We start from the raw sequence: 18,979 nt of genomic DNA on the forward strand, positions 1-18,979 counted from the left end.
GCCCATTGAGGGACTTTTACCCTCTGCAGGGGGCAGTCAGCGTATTCTAATGCTCCGCCGACAGGGCCTATATTAAAATAAAAAAAAAAGAATATAGATAGATTTCTATGAGTCATTCTGTTTATAATTGTTTATTTTTGAAAAAAAAAACAACTTACAGCCATTGAATTATAAGTTGCGTTAAAATAACTTAAACGTAATACGGAAATGAATGATGTAAAAAAAATGCAGAAAGTATTAACAATTGTTTATTTGGATAATTTAAAACGCAAAAAAAATAAAATTAGGCCGCTGAAAACGTACACAGTAAAAAAAAATACGTTGTCAACAGGTCAAAGTTGATTTATTTGTGAGAAAAATGTGACAGTATAGTTGTAATATAGAATAGTTGCAAAACATCCCCTAAGGGGTCAGTATGTTATATTAGCTATGGAATTAATGTATTAATGCATGACACTTGTGATGTAAAGAAAATAGTTTTTTTGTGACGTAACAGAAACATTTCTATGAAAGTATATTAAAATGAAAAAAAAATATAGATAGATTTCTATGAGGCATTCTGTTTAGAGTAATAGTAGGGAAAATACATGTCAACCAGTAGTAGTAATAGTAGGATAAGGAAGAGGAGGCGGAGTAGTAGTAGTAGTAAGAGGAAGAAGAGGAGGCGTAGTAGTATCTGTAAAGATGAGAAGTAATAGTAGTAGCAAGAAGAGGAGGCAGAGTAGTAGTAGTAGTAGTAGTAGTAGTAGTAGTAGAGGAGGATATTGCACAAGCAAACAAGCAAACAACCAAGAACGACAGAGTTTTAGTATTATATATATATATATATATATATATATATATATATATATATATATATACATACACACAATGAAATACACTATTTGTTGCTATCAACCCAATTCTTTGAAGTCTTGATTTTTGTTAAAACAGCAGATATATATATATATATATATATATATATATATATATATATATATATATATATATATATATATATATATATATATATACACACAATGAAATACACTATTTGTTGCTATCAACTAATTCTTTGAAGTCTTGATTTTTGTTAAAACAGTATATATATATATATATATATATATATATATATATATATATATATTATTATTATTATTATTATTATTATTATTTTCTAGAATAATTATTAAATACCTACAAATACTAGTGTTTCATCCTTTTGGGAATCATTAGTGCAGGATATCACCATTGACACTGGACGATAGATTAAAACCCGGCAAAAGAAGCCATCTCTGGCTTCATTAGCAAGGACCTAATCCATTCGGCTATTACGAGAAATCTAAACATTTATTTTTAAATATTTTTAACATCTGTCAGAGTGATTTAATCATTATACGATGATCTGTGCATACAAGCTAAATTGATCGACTTTTATTACAAATGAAAGTACTCAAGACTGCTCAGCATCGCCTGATCATAAAATACGCATGCATATTATATTTTAATTCATATAGATTTCTTATTTATCGTAACAGAGCTTTAGTAATTATCCAATACATAGTAATGATTTTAAAAGTTATAAAAAATATCACTTGAGTACCATCCACCAGAATCAAAACTAGAACGTTTAATGCATCAGCTTTAACCATTATTTATCTCTCCAACATCATTACTGTCTCAGCTAATGACAGATAGATATAGTCGATTAAAAATTAAGTGACTTTGGGCTATGAATATTTCATTTTGCGCATGTGCAAAACTTACAGCAGGAATAATGTTTATTCGACTTACTCTGCCAAAGTCAACTGTTTTTGTGTCAATTTTGACCCCTTAGCAACAATTTTACTAAAAACCAAATAGAAAGTGTGCTATGATTCCAAATACATAAAATTTCAACTCTGCAGACCAAAAGAGTTTGGTAGAAACTTTTCACACACACTGACAAAGTCACTATATATATATATATATATACTAGCAGGCTGTCTGGCGGTGCAGATTTCACATGTATTATTATAAAGCAAATATTCTTTTGATTATTATATTGTACCCAATATATATGCATTAATGATTTCAAAAGTTTTTAAAAAATGACGTAGGTGTCATCAGCTGGAATTGAAACCAAAGCATCCAGCACTCCAGCCATAGTAATTTGCACTTTAGTCTTCATCTGAGCTATCGCCTAAAAATTAAGTGACTTCAAACAAAAAATGTATATGTACATATGCTCAAAAGATAGTCGATTCACTCCTGCAAAGGTCAACTTTTTTCTCAATTTTGACCTTCTAGCAGCTATTTTTACATGATAAAAACTAAATCAAAAGTGTTGTCGATGTCCAACTACCCTTATATCAAGTTTCAAGCCTGTAAACCAAATATTCCGAGAGGTGTTTGGTAGAAATGTTTCGCTTACACCCAAACAAGGTCACTTTTTTATAAATATATGACACTAAATATTTGTAGAATCTGAATTATTTGAACTATTATTCTCGCAACATTTTGGACGATGTAACCTGCAATCTTCTCCGGGTAGAGAAATTGTGGAATATAACGAATTTATCAGTTTGTACAGAATTTGAAATGAAAGCCTTTATTCAATCCACATGTCTTACTTTCATTTCGTTAGCAATGATTTGGTTTTAAATTATTAATTGTTGTATTTTTAGTACTGACGACTAAACATTCATGCTTCAAAAAACTGTTACTTAGGACTGATTATTACTTAGTACTTTTATCTGTTTCTTTGGAGAAATAAGACAGAAAACAAAGATTATAGAAAAATAATTTCTTTTTGATCCTGTCAACAAAACTTACTTCTGGAAAACATTTCATATCAAGTCCAAAACTAATTAATGCAATTTTGAAATGAAAACATGTTGTCAACTGAAAGCAATATAAATTATTACAAGTGAAATAATAAACTTTATCCATCTTTTTGATCATCCATGCTAAATAATTATTTTCTGTTTGATGATATACCAACCTTTTTTAAATTATTTAATAGCAAACATACAAAACTATTTGGAATCTATACATTAAACAAACACTGCTGTTATACGAGAAGTGGGCATAGTTTTTCGATGGAAATGCAACTAATTCAACAAATTTGAACTGGATTTGATAAAACTAAAAATAAATAAAGTATAATAATAAATATAGTATGATAATAAATATAGTATAATAATGAATATAGTATAATAATAAATAAAGTATAATAATAGATATAGTATATTAATAAATAAAGTATAATAATAACTATAGTATAATAATAAATATAGTATAATAATAAATATAGTATAATAATGAATAAAGTATAATAATAAATAAAGTATAATAATATATACAGTATAATACTAAAAAAGTATAATAATAAATATAGTATAATAATAGATATGGTATAAACATAAATATGGTATGAAAATAAATATAGTATTATAATAAATATAGTACAATAATACAAATAGTATAATAATAAATAAAGTATAATAATAACTAAAGTATAATAATAAATAAAGTTTACTAATAAATAAAGTATAATAATAAATATAGTATAATAATAAATATAGTATAATAATAAATATAGTATACAAATAAATACAGTATAATAATAAATATAGTATGATAATAAATATAGTATCATAATAAATAAAGTATAATAATAAATATAGTATAATCATGAATAAAGTATAATAATAAATATAGTATAATAATAAATATAGTATAATAATAAATCAAGTATGATAAAAATATAGTATAATAATAAATATAGTATAATAATAAATATAGTATAATAATAAATAAAGTATATTAATAAATATAGTATAATAATAAATATAGTATAATAATAAATATAGTATAAGAATAAATATAGTAAAATAATAAATATAGCATAATACTAAATAAAGTATAATAATAAATATAGTATAATATTATAGTATAATAATAAAGTATAATAATAAATATAGTATAATAATAAATATAGTATAATAATGAATATAGTATAATAATAAATATAGCATAATACTAAATAAAGTATAATAATAAATATAGTATAATAATAACTAAAGTATAATAATAAATATAGTATAATAATAAATAAAGTATAATAATAAATATAGTATAATAAAAATATAGTATAATATTAAATAAAGTATTATAATAAAGAAAGTATAATAATAAATATAGTATAATAATAACTAAAGTATAATAATAAATGTAGTATAATAATAAATATAGTATAATAATAAATAAAGTATTATAATAAAGAAAGTATAAAAATAAATAAAGTATAAAAATAAATATAGTACAATAATAAATGAAGTATAATAATAAATATAGTATAATAATAAATATAGTATAATAATAAATAAAGTATAATAATAAATATAGTATAATAATAAAAAAGTATAATAATAAATGAAGTATACTAATAAATATAGTATAATAATAAATATAGTATAATAATAAATATAGTATAATAATAAATATAGTATAATACTAAATAAAGTATAATAATAAAAATAGTATAATAATAAATATAGTATGATAATAAATAAAGTATGATAATAAATATAGTATAATAATAAATATAGTATAATGATAAATAAAGTATAATAATAAATATAGTATAATAATGAAGAAAGTATAATAATACATATAGTATAATAATAAATATAGTATAATGATAAATAAAGTATAATAATAAATATAGAATAATAATAAATAAAGAATAATAATAAATAAAGAATAATAATGAATATAGTATAATAATAAAGAAAGTATAATAATAAATATAGTAAAATAATAAACAAAGTATAATAATAAATATAGTATAATAATAAAGAAAGTATAATAATAAATATAGTACAAAAATAAATATAGTATAATAATAAAAAAGTATTATAATAGATATAGTATAATAATAAATATAGTATAAAAATAATTATAGTATGATAATGAATATAGTATAATAATAGATATAATATGATAATAAATATAGTATAAAAATTAATATATTATAATAATAAATATAGTATAATAATCAATATAGTATAATAATAGATATAGTACAATAATAAATATAGTATAATAATAAATATAGTATAATAATAAATGTAGTACAATAATAAATATAGTATAATAATAGACATAGATAAATAATAAATATAGTATGATAATAATTATAGTATAATAATAGATATAGTATAATAATAAATATAGTATACTTATAAATATAGTATAATACAAAATATAGTATAATAATAAATATAGTATGATAATAAATATGGTATAATAATAGATATAGTATAATACTAAATATAGTATAATAATAAATACAGTATATTATTTAATATAGCATAATAATAAATATAGTATAATAATAGATATGATATAATAATAGATGTAGTATAATAATAGATATGGTATAATAATAGATATAGTATAATAATAAATATAGTATAATAATAGATATATTCTAATAATAAATATAGTATAATAATAAATATAGTATAATATTATAGTATAATAATAAAGTATAATAATAAATATAGTATAATAATAAATATAGTATAATAATGAATATAGTATAATAATAAATATAGCATAATACTAAATAAAGTATAATAATAAATATAGTATAATAATAACTAAAGTATAATAATAAATATAGTATAAAAATAAATATAGTATAATAATAAATAAAGTATAATAATAAATATAGTATAATAAAAATATAGTATAATATTAAATAAAGTATTATAATAAAGAAAGTATAATAATAAATATAGTATAATAATAACTAAAGTATAATAATAAATGTAGTATAATAATAAATATAGTATAATAATAAATAAAGTATTATAACAAAGAAAGTATAATAATAAATAAAGTATAAAAATAAATATAGTACAATAATAAATGAAGTATAATAATAAATATAGTATAATAATAAATATAGTATAATAATAAATAAAGTATAATAATAAATATAGTATAATAATAAAAAAAGTATAATAATAAATAAAGTATACTAATAAATATAGTATAATAATAAATATAGTATAATAATAAATATAGTAGATTAATAAATATAGTATAATACTAAATAAAGTATAATAATAAAAATAGTATAATAATAAATATAGTATGATAATAAATAAAGTATGATAATAAATATAGTATAATAATAAATATAGTATAATGATAAATAAAGTATAATAATAAATATAGTATAATAATGAAGAAACTATAATAATACATATAGTATAATAATAAATATAGTATAATGATAAATAAAGTATAATAATAAATATAGAATAATAATAAATAAAGAATAATAATAAATAAAGAATAATAATGAATGTAGTATAATAATAAAGAAAGTATAATAATAAATATAGTAAAATAATAAATAAAGTATAATAATAAATATAGTATAATAATAAAGAAAGTATAATAATAAATATAGTACAAAAATAAATATAGTATAATAATAAAAAAAGTATTATAATAGATATAGTATAATAATAAATATAGTATAAAAATAATTATAGTATGATAATGAATATAGTATAATAATAGATATAATATGATAATAAATATAGTATAAAAATTAATATATTATAATAATAAATATAGTATAATAATCAATATAGTATAATAATAGATATAGTACAATAATAAATATAGTATAATAATAAATATAGTATAATAATAAATATAGTATAATAATAAATATAGTACAATAATAAATATAGTATAATAATAGACATAGATAAATAATAAATATAGTATGATAATAAATATAGTATAATAATAGATATAGTATAATAATAAATATAGTATACTTATAAATATAGTATAATACAAAATATAGTATAATAATAAACATAGTATGATAATAAATATGGTATAATAATAGATATAGTATAATACTAAATATAGTATAATAATAAATACAGTATATTATTTAATATAGTATAATAATAGATATAGCATAATAATAAATATAGTATAATAATAGATATGATATAATAATAGATGTAGTATAATAATAGATATGGTATAATAATAGATATAGTATAATAATAAATATAGTATAATAATAGATATATTCTAATAATAAATATAGTATAATAATAAATATAGTACAATAATAAATATAGTATAATAATAGATATATTCTAATAATAGATATAGTACAATAATAAATATAGTATAATAATATATACCGTATAATAATAGATATAGTATAATAATAAATTTAGTATAATAATAAATATAGCATAATAATAAATATAGTATAATAATAAATATAGTACAATAATAAATACAGTATAATAATATAGTACAATAATAGATATAGTATAATAATAGATGTAGTATAATAATAGATATAGTAAAATAATAAAGAAAGTATACTAATACATATAGTATAATAATAAATATAGTATAATAATAGATATAGTATAATAATAAATATAGTATAATAATAAATATACCATAATAATAAATATTGTATAATAATAATAATATAGTATAATAATATATATGGTATAATAATAGATAAAGTATAATAATAAATATAGTATAATAATAAATATAGTATAATAATAGATATAGTATAATAATAGATAGAGTATAATAATAAATATAATATAATACTAAATATAGTATAATAATAAATACTTCATTATAATAATAAAGTATACTAATATATATATGGTATAATGATAGATATAGTATAATAATAAATATAGTATAATAATTAATTAGTATAATAATAGATATAGTATAATATAGATATAGTACAATCATAGTAAATATAGTATAATAATAAATATAGTATAAATATACATATAGTATTATAATAGATATCGTATAATAATAGATATATTATAGTAATAAATATAGTATAATAATAAATATAGTATTATAATAAATATATTATAATAATAGACATATTATAATAATAAGTATAGTATAATAATAAATATAGTATAATAATAAATATAGCATAATAATAAATATAGTATAATAATTGATATAGCATAATAGATATAGTATAATAATAGATATATTATAATAATAAATATAGTATAATAATAAACATAGTATTATAATAAATATAGTATAATAATAGATATAGTATAATAATAAGTATAGTATAATAATAAATATAGTATAATGATAAATATAGTATAATAATAAATATATTATAATAATAGATATAGTATAATAATACATAATATAATTATAAATATGGTATGATAATAATTTAGTATAATAATAAATATAGTTTAATAATAAATATATTATAATAATAGATATAGTATAATAATAATATGGTGTAATAATAAATATAGTATAATAATAAATATAGTATAATAATAAATATAGTATAATAATAGATATAGCATAATAATAAATATAGTATAATAAATTTAGTATATTAATAGATATAGTATAATAATAAATTTAGTATAATAATAGATATAGTATAATAATAAATATAGTATAATAATAGATATAGTATAATAATAGATATACTATAATAATAAATATAGTATAATTATAAATATAGCATAATAATAAATATAGTATAATAATAGATATAGTATAATAATAGATATAGTATAATAATAGATATAGTATAATAATAAATATAGTATAATAATAGATATAGTATAATAATAGATATAGTATAATAATAGATAAGGTATAATAAAAAATATGGTATAATAATAAGAAATATAGTATAATAATAGATATAGTATAATAATAGATATAGTATAATAATAAATATAGTATAATAATAGATATAGTATAATAATAGATATAGTATAATAATAAATATAGTATATTAATTAATATAGCATAATAATAAATATAGCAAAATAATAAATATAGTATAATAATAGATATAGTATAATAATAGATATAGTATAATAATAAATATAGTATAATAATAGATATAGCATAAAAATAGATATGGTATAATAATAAATATGGTATAATTATAAATATACTATAATAATAGATATAGTATAACAATAGATATAGTATAATAATAGATATAGTATTATAAATATAGTATAATAATAAATATAATATAATAAAAGATATAGTGTAATAATAAATATAGTATATTTATAAATATAACATAATAATAAATATAGTATAATAATATAGTATAATAATATATATAATATAATAATATATATAGTATAATAATAAATATAGTATATTAATTAATATAGCATAATAATTAATATAGTATAATAATAAATATAATATAATAATAGATATAGTATAATAATAAATATAGTATAATAATAGATATAGTATGTTAATAAATATAGTATATTAATAAATAATGCATAATAATAAATATAGTATAATAATAGATATAGTATAATAATAGATATAGTATAATAATAGATATAGTATAATAATAGATATGGTATAATAATAAATATAGTATTATAATAAATGTAGTATAATAATAGATATAGTATAATAATAGATATAGTATAATAATAAATATAGTATAATAATAGATATAGTATAATAATAGTTATAGTAAAATAATAAATATAGTATATTAATAAATATAGCATAATAATAAATATAGTATAATATTCGATATGGTATAATAATAGATATAGTATAATAATAAATATAGTATAATAATAGATATAGTATAATAATAGATATGGTATAATAATAAATATGGTATAATAATAAATACAGTATAATAATAGATATAGTATAATAATAGATATAGTATTATAAATATAGTATAATAATAAATATACTATAATAATAAATATACTATAATAATAGATATAGTATAATAAAAGATATAGTGTAATAATAAATATAGTATATTAATAAATATAGCATAATAATAAATATAGTATAATAATAAATATAGTATAATGATAGATATAGTATAATAATAAATATAGTATAATAATAAATATAGTATATTATTAAATATAGCATAATAATTAATATAGTATAATAATAAATATAGTATAATAATAGATATAGTATAATAATAGATATGGTATAATAATAAATATGGTATAATAATAAATATAGTATAATAATAGATATAGTCTAATAATAAATTTAGTATAATAATAAATATAGTATAATAATAAATATAGTATAATAACAGATATAGTATAATAATAGATATAGTATAATAATTAATATAGTATAATAATTAATATTGCATAATAATAAATATAGTCTAATGATAAATATAGTATAATAATAGATATAGTATAATAATAAATATAGTATAATAATAGATATAGTATAGTAATAGATATAGTATAATAATTAAGAAAGTATAATAATTTATATAGCATAATAATAAATATAATATAATAATAGATATAGTATAATAATAGATATAGTATAATGATAATTATAATAATAACCCTCTCTACCACCCATAGCAATGGCCAACGACTCTTTATCTGAGAGTCCATCTTTCAAACTCCTTGGCTTAACGTTCACAGGAAACATGAGTTGGAACAATTACATTGAAGGCATTGCCAGGGCCGCTGCAAGAAAGGTGGGCTCTCTCTACCGTGCTAGAAAACTACTAACACCCGAAAGTATCCTGTACCTCTATAAGGCCACCATTCGCCCATGTATGGAGTATTGCTGCCACATCTGGGTTGGTGCATCTGCTACTAGTCTCTCGCTCCTTGACAAGGTTCAAAAGAGAGTCGCACACCTGATAGGCCCTGAACTGGCATCTAAGCTTCAGCCTCTGTCCCATCGACGAAATGTTGCATCCCTCTGCCTTTTCTACAAGTATTTTAGTGGTGAATGCTCTGACGAACTGCAATCACTTGTGCCCCCACGACGTGTGCACCCTCGACAAACCCGACAGGCTGCTAAATCCCACCCCCACACTGTAGAGATCCCTAGATGTAAAAGATCTTTTTACTCCAATAGTTTCTTCCCCAGAACCGCTAGACTCTGGAATTCCATCCCAGGTCCCTGCTTCCCCAACAGTACTGACGTGCAGAAGTTCAAGTGTAACGTGAACCGACACCTTGCTGCCCAAATCCCTACATAGTACCCCAGTAGTTGTTGCCCCTGATAGTAGCCCCCTACACCAAAGTGGCAATTTGCCTTGTTTGGGGTGAAAATGTAATAAAAAAATAATAATAATAATAATAAATATAGTATAATAATAGATATAGTATAATAATAGATATAGTATAAAAATAAATATAGTATAATAATAAATATAGCATAATAATAAATATAACATAATAATAAATATAGTATAATAATAGATATAGTATAATCACAGGTATAGTATAATAATAAATATAGTATAATAATAGATATAGTATAATAATAAATATAGTATAATAATAGATATAGTATAATAATAGATATATTATAATAGTAAATGTAGTATAATACTAAATATAGTATAATAATAAATACAGTATATTATTTAATATAGTATAATAATAGATATAGTATAATAATAAATATAGTATAATAATAAATATAGTATAATAATAGATATATTATAATAATAGATATAGTATAATAATAGATATAGTATCATAATAAATATAGTATAATAATAGATATAGTATAATAATCGATATAGTATAATAATAAATATAGTATAAAAATAGATATATTATAATAATAAGTATAGTATAATAATAGATATATTATAATAATAAATATAGTATACTAATAGATATAGTATAATAATAAATTTAGTATAATAATAAATATAGTATAATAATAGATATAGTATAATAATAGATATAGTATAATAATAGATATAGTATAATAATAGATATATTATAATAATAAATATAGTATAATAATAAATAATAGTTTAAAATGTAAAGAAAGTTAAAGAAATACCATTCCCAATTAATTGACAAGTTATTGTTTGTCAAATATTAAAGTAAAATACCTTAAAACTATGAAACCTTTTAAATGATTCAATTTAAAAAAAAATTCTGTGATCTCATAAAATATAAACAATTTCTTATCACGAATGAGTCAAAGTTAAATAGAAATATACCGTATTTCCTTATTGGAGGTCCAATATCAAAAATGAAGAAACTTTCATGACGCCCATCACTTACCTTCCCTTCTCCAGCTATGTGGAAAGAAGCACCAGCCACATAAAGGACCAATTTTCGAGAATTCTTTCTCCAACCAATACTCTACAATTAACAAATATTTGAAGCAATAAATAGACAGACATAGACTGACATAAATTTGATTAAGATTTTTATAAGTAGTGTATGATATCAATGTCAAAAAAATAAAATAAATCACACTTTTTAACCTTTTTGACCTGAGTTGTTTTAACCTGAGTTGTTAAAATGCAACGACACAGGGATTCTTCCTTCCGTTATGCAAGGTTATGCACCGGCATTTATTTTGTTTTTATTTATTTATTATTGTTTTTACAGCATATCCACCATTTTGTAGTAATTTAATGCCAAAGTATAATACCGTGTTGAGGATTGATTAAACATCGCTTGATAGATGAGCAACAATTAAAATGAGTTGTAAATCCCTTTCCCAATGTTATCAGTGCACACAATGCTCACAATAGATATGAACTCAACATGGCAAATTCCATTCTTAGTGATTATATTCATTGGGAAAATCACTCATGTACACACAGCTCTCAGGGGCTTCGAGAAAATTGCCTTTTTTCAAACACACACCAGTGTAAATTAAAAAGAAAATAATATGTGATTGACATTTAAAAAGAAATATGAACATAAAAATCACAGCGTACACGAGTAAAATAACAAAAAAACTGACACAGTTATTGTGCAAGCTTGTAAAGAAAAGAGAAGTAAAAGTTAGAATGGATCTCTTTCTTCTCAGACCACATGAGAGACTATGAATTTAAATTGGTGGACTCTTGCTGCCATATCAATCCTGACAAAAACTAAAAAAATAGATTTAATAAATAAAAAGATATCACTTTATTTTCATAGTTTGATTGTTTTTTTTTTTCATTTTTTGATGCAAACAGATGTTTAATTAAATTTAGATTATTTTAACAAAATGATTCGACTACAAATATCCATTTGCAAATTATAGAATGGATAATTGTGAAACATAAGAAATTTAGCACTATTAAAAAATTTTTACAAAAAATTTCATGGAAAATTTTCCAGAGCAACCAAGAAAATATTAAGAAAAGCTAAAGAAATCATAATTGTAACATGGTTGTTACATTTTAATATGGACCTGATGTTGTGTATAAAGCTTTGCAAAGAAAGAAAGAAAAAGAAATTTGACAAGAGTTTTTTTTTTGTTATTTTTTTCTTTTGAAAGAAGATGTATTTTACTGGTCGTTTCAACACCAAGCGACTAATATGCATTTTCAAAGCCAGCAGAGTATAGTCGCATTCCTGCCTTTCCTTCTCTTGGTCAATTAACAGTTTCTCAGTCTGCAACTATAACTAGCTGTTATGTGTGTAATTCCTTTAATCATCTGACAATCTTACAATGGTTCGAAGGGTTAATGAGTCTTGCCTTTTTTTAAGTTCCTTTCTTGCTTACACGCGTTTTCTCTCCTCTTTTTCTTCTTCGTCTTCTTACAATCCCGACGTCTGTATATCGATGTATTTCTCTGATGTCACACTCACGCCACGGCTTGATCATTTGCATACATGTCAGTGGCTTGTTAAATGATATTTTGTAAAAAGATTCAATATGGTGGAACGGTAGCTGTAATATCGGTTTTACTAAAGAACCATTATTTACTAAAGAATCATTATTTACTAAAGAATCATAATTTACTAAAGAACCATTTTTTACTAAAGAATCATTATTTACTAAAGAAACATTTTTTACTAAAGAATAATTTTTTACTAAAAAATAATTATTTACAAAAGAATCATCATTTATTAAAGAACCATTATTTACTAAAGAACCATTATTTACTAAAGAAACATTTTTTACTAAAGAATCATTTTTTACTAAAAAATCATTATTAACTCAATAATCATTATTTACTAAAGAATCATTATTTACTAAATAATCATTATTTACTAAATAATCATCATTTATTAAAGAATCATTATTTACTAAAGAAACATTTTTTACTAAAGAATAATTTTTTACTAAAAAATAATTATTTACAAAAGAATCATCATTTATTAAAGAACCATTATTAACTAAAGAACCATTATTTACTAAAGAGTCATTTTTTACTAAAGAATCATTATTTACTAAAAAATCATTATTAACTAAAGAATCATTATTTACTAAAGAATCATTATTTACTAAATAATCATTATTTACTAAATAATCATCATTTATTAAAGAATCATTATTTACTAAAGAAACATTTTTTACTAAAGAATAATTTTTTACTAAAAAATAATTATTTACAAAAGAATCATCATTTACTAAAGAACCATTATTAACTAAAGAACCATTATTTACTAAAGAGTCATTTTTTACTAAAGAATCATTATTTACTAAAAAATCATTATTAACTAAAGAATCATTATTTACTAAAGAATCATTATTTACTAAATAATCATTATTTACTAAATAATCATCATTTATTAAAGAATCATTATTTACTAAAGAATCATTTTTTACTAAAGAATCATTTTTACAAACAAATCATTATTTACTAAATAAACATAATTTATTAAAGACTAATTATTTACTAAATAACCATTATTTATTAAAGAATCATTATTTACTAAAAAATCATTATTTATTAAAAATCATTTTTTACTAAAGAATCATTATTTACTAAAAAATCATTATTTACTAAAGAACCATCATTTACTAAAAAATCATTATTTACTTAAAAATCATTATTTATTGAAGAATCATTATTTATTAAAGAATAATTATTTACTAAAGAACCATTTTTACTAACAAATCATTATTTACTAAATAATCATAATTTATTAAAGAATCATAATTTACTAAAGAACCATTATTTACTAAAAAGTCATTATTTATTAAAGAATCATTATTTACTAAAGAATCATTGTTTACTAAAGAACCATTATTTACTAGAGAACCATTTTTTACTAAAGAACCATTATTTACTAAAAAATCATTATTTACTAGATAATCATTATTTACTAAAGAATCATTATTTACTAAAGAACCATTATTTACTAAAAAATCATTATTTACTAGATAATCATTATTTACTAAAGAATCATTATTTATTAAAGAATCATTTTTTACTGAATAATCATCGTTTATTAAAGAACCATTATTTACTAAAGAATCATTATTAACTAAATAATCATTATTTACTAAATAATCATCATTCATTAAAGAATCATTATTTACTAAAGAAACATCATTTACTAAAGAATCATTATTTATTAAAGAATCATTATTTACTAAAGAATTATTATTTTACTAACAAATAATTATTTACTAAATAATCATAATTTATTAAAGAATCATTATTTACTAAAGAACCATTATTTACTAAAAATTATTATTTATTAAAGAATCATTATTTACTAAAGAAACATTATTTACTAAGCAATCATTATTTACTAAGCAATCACTGTTTACTAAAAAATCATTATTTACTAAAGAATCATTATTTACAAAAGAATGATTATTTACTAAAGAACCATTATTTATTAAAGAATCATTATTTATTAAAGAATCATTATTTACTAAAGAACCATTATTTACTAAAAAATCATTATTTATTAAAGAATCATTATTTACTAGAGAATCATTATTTACTAAAAAATCATTATTTATTTAAGAATCATTATTTACTAAAGAATCATTATTTACTAAAGAACCATTATTTACTAAAGAATCATTATTTACTAAAGAATTATTATTTACTAAAGAACCATTATTTACATAATAATCATTATTTACTAAAGAACCATTATTTACTAAAGAATCATTATTTACTAAAGAACCATTATTTACTAAAGAATCATTATTTACTAAAGAATCATTATTTATTAAAGAATCATTATTTACTAAATAACCATTATTTACTAAAAATTATTATTTATTAAAGAATCATTATTTACTAAAGAAACATTATTTACTAAAAAATAATTACTAAAAAATCATTATTCATTAAAAAATCATTATTTACTAAAGAATCATTATTTACTAAAGAAACATTATTTACTAAAGAATCACTATTTAGTAAAGAATAATTATTTTCTAAAGAATCATTATTTACTAAAGAACCATTATTTACTAAAGAACCATTATTTACTAAAGAATCATTATTTACTAAAGAACCATTATTTACTAAATAATCAATATGTACTAAAGAATCATTATTTACTAAAGAATCATTATTTACTAAAGAATCATTATTTATTAAAGAATCATTATTTATTAAAGAATCATTATTTACTAAATAATCAATATGTACTAAAGAATCATTATTTACTAAAGAACTATTATTTACTAAAGAACCATTATTTACTAAAGAATCATTATTTATTAAAAAATCATTATTTATTAAAGAACCATTATTTACTAAAGAACTATTATTTATTAAAGAATAATTATTTTCTAAAGAATAATTATTTACTAAAGAATAATTATTTACTAAAGAACTATTATTTACTAAAGAATCATTATTCATTAAAGAATCATTATTTGCTAAAAAATCATTATTTACTAAAAAAATATTATTTATTAAAGAATCATTATTTATTAAAGAATCATTATTTATTAAAGAATCATTATTTACTAAAGAACCATTATTTACATAATAACCATTATTTAATAAAGAACCATTATTTACTAAATAATCATTATTTAATAAAGAATCATTATTTAATAAAGAATCATTATTTACTAAAGAATCATTATTTTCTAAAGAATCATTATTTACTAAAGAACCATTATTTACTAAAAATTATTATTTATTAAAGAATCATTATTTACTATAGAAACATTATTTACTAAAAATCATTACTTACTAAAAAATCATTATTCATTAAAGAATCATTATTTACTAAAGAATCATTATTTACTAAAGAACCATTATTTACTAAAGAGTCATTATTTACTAAAGAACCATTATTTACTAAAGAATCAATATTCATTAAAGAATCATTATTTACTAAAGAATTATTATTTACTAAAGAACCATTATTTACTAAAGAATCATTATTTACTAAAGAATCATAATTTACTAAAGAATCATTATTTACTAAAGAATCATTATTTACTAAAGAATCATAATTTACTAAAGAACCATTATTTACTAAAGAATCAATATTCATTAAAGAATCATAATTTACTAAAGAATTATTATTTACTAAAGAATCATTATTTACTAAAGAATCATAATTTACTAAAGAACCATTATTTACAAAAATAGTAAAACAAGGTTTTATATTTAATTCTTCACAGAAACTAGCTTTTATTGATAGAAACAGATTTTTACTAAATCAGATCTTATTTAGTTTTTTTGACTAAATCAGATCTTATTTGTTTATGCAAATAGAGTTGCTAAATAAGATCTATGTTTTGTCTTTTTTCCAGAGAAGTAGAGACTGCACTTAATTTTACATCCTGATGTGTTTGTGATAGTTATACACTGATCGATCAGTCACACTTTCTGTTATCAGAACTTCAAAGAGATTTAGCATACACACCTGGGATTCCTAAAATAGCAACCACTTAATAAATTTTGATTATCTTACCGAACCCAGTGTTTAATATGGTCATAGCCAAATGTTTTTTAATCAAACAAAAAAAATTATTTTTTGTTAGCGGCAATAGAATTTATCTTGGTTGGAAAGATGAACCTGTTATTTTGTCTATCTAAGCACACAAACACATACACAATTGTTGTCGAAAGACAATCTGTGCAGCCAAGTTAATGAGCTTTATGGTGCTCAAGAAATATAAACAATTTTTTTGCAGGTAGAAATTAGTTCAACTTACTTCACAGACAATACTTTGCATAAGAGCATCAAATCCGGCTTCAGGTTCTTCATTACTGCCAGACAATTTCGCTTTCGCCACCATTTGCTATGGAAATAAAAAAATATTATTAAATGTTCAATCCAGAAATATTGGGAGTTACACAGCGTTGTCTTCTTCTTCCTAATAAGAAAGCAGTTTGTTAACTTATCTGAAATTGGCAAGATTATAAATGATGTTGTTAGAAATGAGATGAAATTAAAGTTTAAAACTCATTTTAATTAATTTATATTGACAAAGGCATTTTAAATAAATTAATATTAACACAGGCATTTTAAATAAATTAATATTAACAAAGGCATTTTGAATAAATTAATATTAACAAAGGCATTTTAAATAAATTAATATTAACAAAGGCATTTTAAATAAATTAATATTAACAAAGGCATTTTAAATAAATTAATATTAACAAAGGCATTTTAAATAAATTAATATTAACAAAAGCATTTTAAATAAATTAATATTAACAAAGGCATTTTGAATAAATTAATATTAACAAAAGCATTTTAAATAAATTAATATTAACAAAGGCATTTTAAATAAATTAATATTAACAAAGGCATTTTAAATAAATTAATATTAACAAAGGCATTTTAAATAAATTAATATTAACAAAAGCATTTTAAATAAATTAATATTAACAAAGGTATGTTAAATAAATTAATATTAACAAAGGCATTTTAAATAAATTAATATTAACAAAGGCATTTTAAATAAATTAATATTAACAAAGGCATTTTAAATAAATTAATATTAACAAAGGCATTTTAAATAAATTAATATTAACAAAGGCATTTTAAATAAATTAATATTAAAGTCAAACATCATTAAAGTTAGATGAAGAAATATTAAGAGTTACATATGTTTTACTTTAATAAATAATAATATCAAGAATGAGTGATAATGAAATATACTTAGCTTCATACTTTATCACAGTTTCACTACATTGACTATCATCAGAAGTGTACCTGAGTGGCTGTAATAGACTACCATT

At 18.7% G+C, this 18,979-nt stretch overlaps 1 protein-coding gene across 1 annotated transcript in view; it reads right to left on the reverse strand.

Moving 5' to 3' along the window:
• Nucleotides 1-18,979, reverse strand: part of LOC145247349 (integrin beta-1-B-like) — a 256,575-nt gene that overhangs the window by 93,009 nt on the left and 144,587 nt on the right. Inside the window, exons 10-11 of the mRNA XM_080109024.1 lie at nucleotides 17,947-18,033; nucleotides 12,132-12,212 (exon numbers count right to left, since the gene is read on the reverse strand). Coding sequence (XP_079965150.1) covers nucleotides 12,132-12,212; nucleotides 17,947-18,033 — 168 coding nt within the window. The remainder of the gene's footprint in view (nucleotides 1-12,131; nucleotides 12,213-17,946; nucleotides 18,034-18,979) is intronic.

This window comes from Euprymna scolopes, chromosome 25 (assembly GCF_053919585.1).
Source record: "Euprymna scolopes isolate OS-2025 chromosome 25, ASM5391958v1, whole genome shotgun sequence".
Lineage (NCBI taxonomy): Eukaryota > Metazoa > Mollusca > Cephalopoda > Sepiida > Sepiolidae > Euprymna > Euprymna scolopes.